We start from the raw sequence: 1,368 nt of genomic DNA on the forward strand, positions 1-1,368 counted from the left end.
TCTCAGATCCAGAACTCCAAACCCGTAGCTTTCTCTCCCAGGATGCCCGAGTACAGACCCTGGTCCCTGAGAGCGCTGAACGAAAGCAGTTGCATGCACTACACTCCCCACCCGCCCTCAAGTAAAAGTGCAGACGGCTATACGTGATGCGCCGCAATGCCTTTTGGGAGTGGTAGTTTTCCCCAAAGCCACTCACCCCTCTCTCTGCTCCAGTTCCATGTCTCCCGCTCCGGGCGCCGCGGGTCTCAGGCCGTCCAACCTCGCAAACCTCTACGTTAAGTCCTTCGCAAAACTACCTGTCCCATCAGGCTTCACGCCACGGCATCCGGGACTTAGCCGCTACGCCTTTCGGGACTGGTAGTTCCCGGCTTCCGGCCTCGCTGCCCACCCCCTCCCCCTCCCCTCCCGAGTCCCGCCCGGCTTAAAGGCCTTGCCTTCTCGTCTCACTCCTTCCCCAGTCGTCTGAGTTGCCCCCGTCTTTACTCTCGTCTCCGCACCTTCTCGTCTGGTTAAGGCGATTCCCCGCTTAGCAGGGTTAGTGCTTGGCAGGCCGGCAGGCCGACAAGTCCCCTCTCGTCTCCTCCTTACCGCTTCTGCGCGTAGCGGCAGGAGCTAATAAAGTTGTTGTTCCAAAGGCGGCCGGGAATGACGAGGGGCGGGAGCCAATCAGAGCGCGGCTTGGCCGCGACGCCGGCGCAAGACTCAGACGTCATCAGTGAGCGCCGACCGCTGTTTGGAAGCGACTTTCCCTAGACACCGTCGTGAGAGGCGGGGAGAGGTGCGTGTGAGGGAGTCGAGGGGAGGGCGGGGGCCGGGTCCCCGGGCCCGGGGGCGGGCGTGTGCAGGGAGAGGGGCAGCCTTGGTAGACTGGTTACGCAGGGGTCCTCTGTGCCCCACAGCGTCAGGGCTGTGGCGGTGTGGCGGGAGCCGGCGCTGGTCCCCGCCCGCTCAGCGCTGTGCCTGGTGCCTGGGGAGACGGGCTTGGTCAGGTAGTGATCACGTAGTCACGTAGTCGCGGATGCGCGGGGCGCGGCGGGGCGCCCCGGGGTGGCGGGCCGCGTCCCGTGTGCAGGAGGGGCGCGGGAGGGGAGCTGAGGGCTGAGGAGGGCTCGGGCGGGAGGAAGGAGTGTGAGGACTGGAGGGCGACGGGCGTCCCGGCGGCGCTGCAGCCGGAGCGGCGGGCTGGCTCGGAGCGAGCTCATCGCGGGCATAGTGAGCCGGGAAGCAAGGGGTACGGGCCCTGGTCCTGCAGAAACGTCAGCTTAACGGGGAAGACGGGCATTTGCAAATGTTAGAAATCCAGGCAGTCTTGGGGCGCCTGGGCGGCTCAGTCGGTTGAGCGACTGCCTTCGGCTCAGGTCATGATCC

At 65.6% G+C, this 1,368-nt stretch overlaps 2 protein-coding genes across 4 annotated transcripts in view; one reads left to right on the forward strand and one right to left on the reverse strand.

Annotated features, from left to right (window-relative positions):
• The window catches only part of TFPT (TCF3 fusion partner), an 8,164-nt gene extending 7,527 nt beyond the window's left edge, over nucleotides 1-637 (reverse strand). The window contains exon 1 of one of the 3 annotated variants that reach the window (XM_034986368.1): nucleotides 435-637. Coding sequence is in view for 2 of the 3 variants with exons in the window: in XM_034986369.1 (XP_034842260.1) it covers nucleotides 197-219 (23 nt within the window). In the remaining variant the exon portion in view is untranslated. Of the gene's footprint in view, nucleotides 1-196 lie in introns of all 3 variants that reach the window. The other 2 variants (XM_034986369.1, XM_034986366.1) reach the window with 2 other exon arrangements.
• Nucleotides 638-688: 51 nt separating this feature from the next.
• Nucleotides 689-1,368, forward strand: part of PRPF31 (pre-mRNA processing factor 31) — a 15,291-nt gene continuing 14,611 nt past the window's right edge. The window contains exon 1 of the mRNA XM_034986290.1: nucleotides 689-778. The gene's annotated coding sequence lies outside the window, so the exon portion shown is untranslated. The remainder of the gene's footprint in view (nucleotides 779-1,368) is intronic.

Source organism: Mirounga leonina, unplaced genomic scaffold (assembly GCF_011800145.1).
Source record: "Mirounga leonina isolate KUSES-001 unplaced genomic scaffold, KU_Mleo_1.0 Mir_376, whole genome shotgun sequence".
NCBI classification, from domain to species: domain Eukaryota; kingdom Metazoa; phylum Chordata; class Mammalia; order Carnivora; family Phocidae; genus Mirounga; species Mirounga leonina.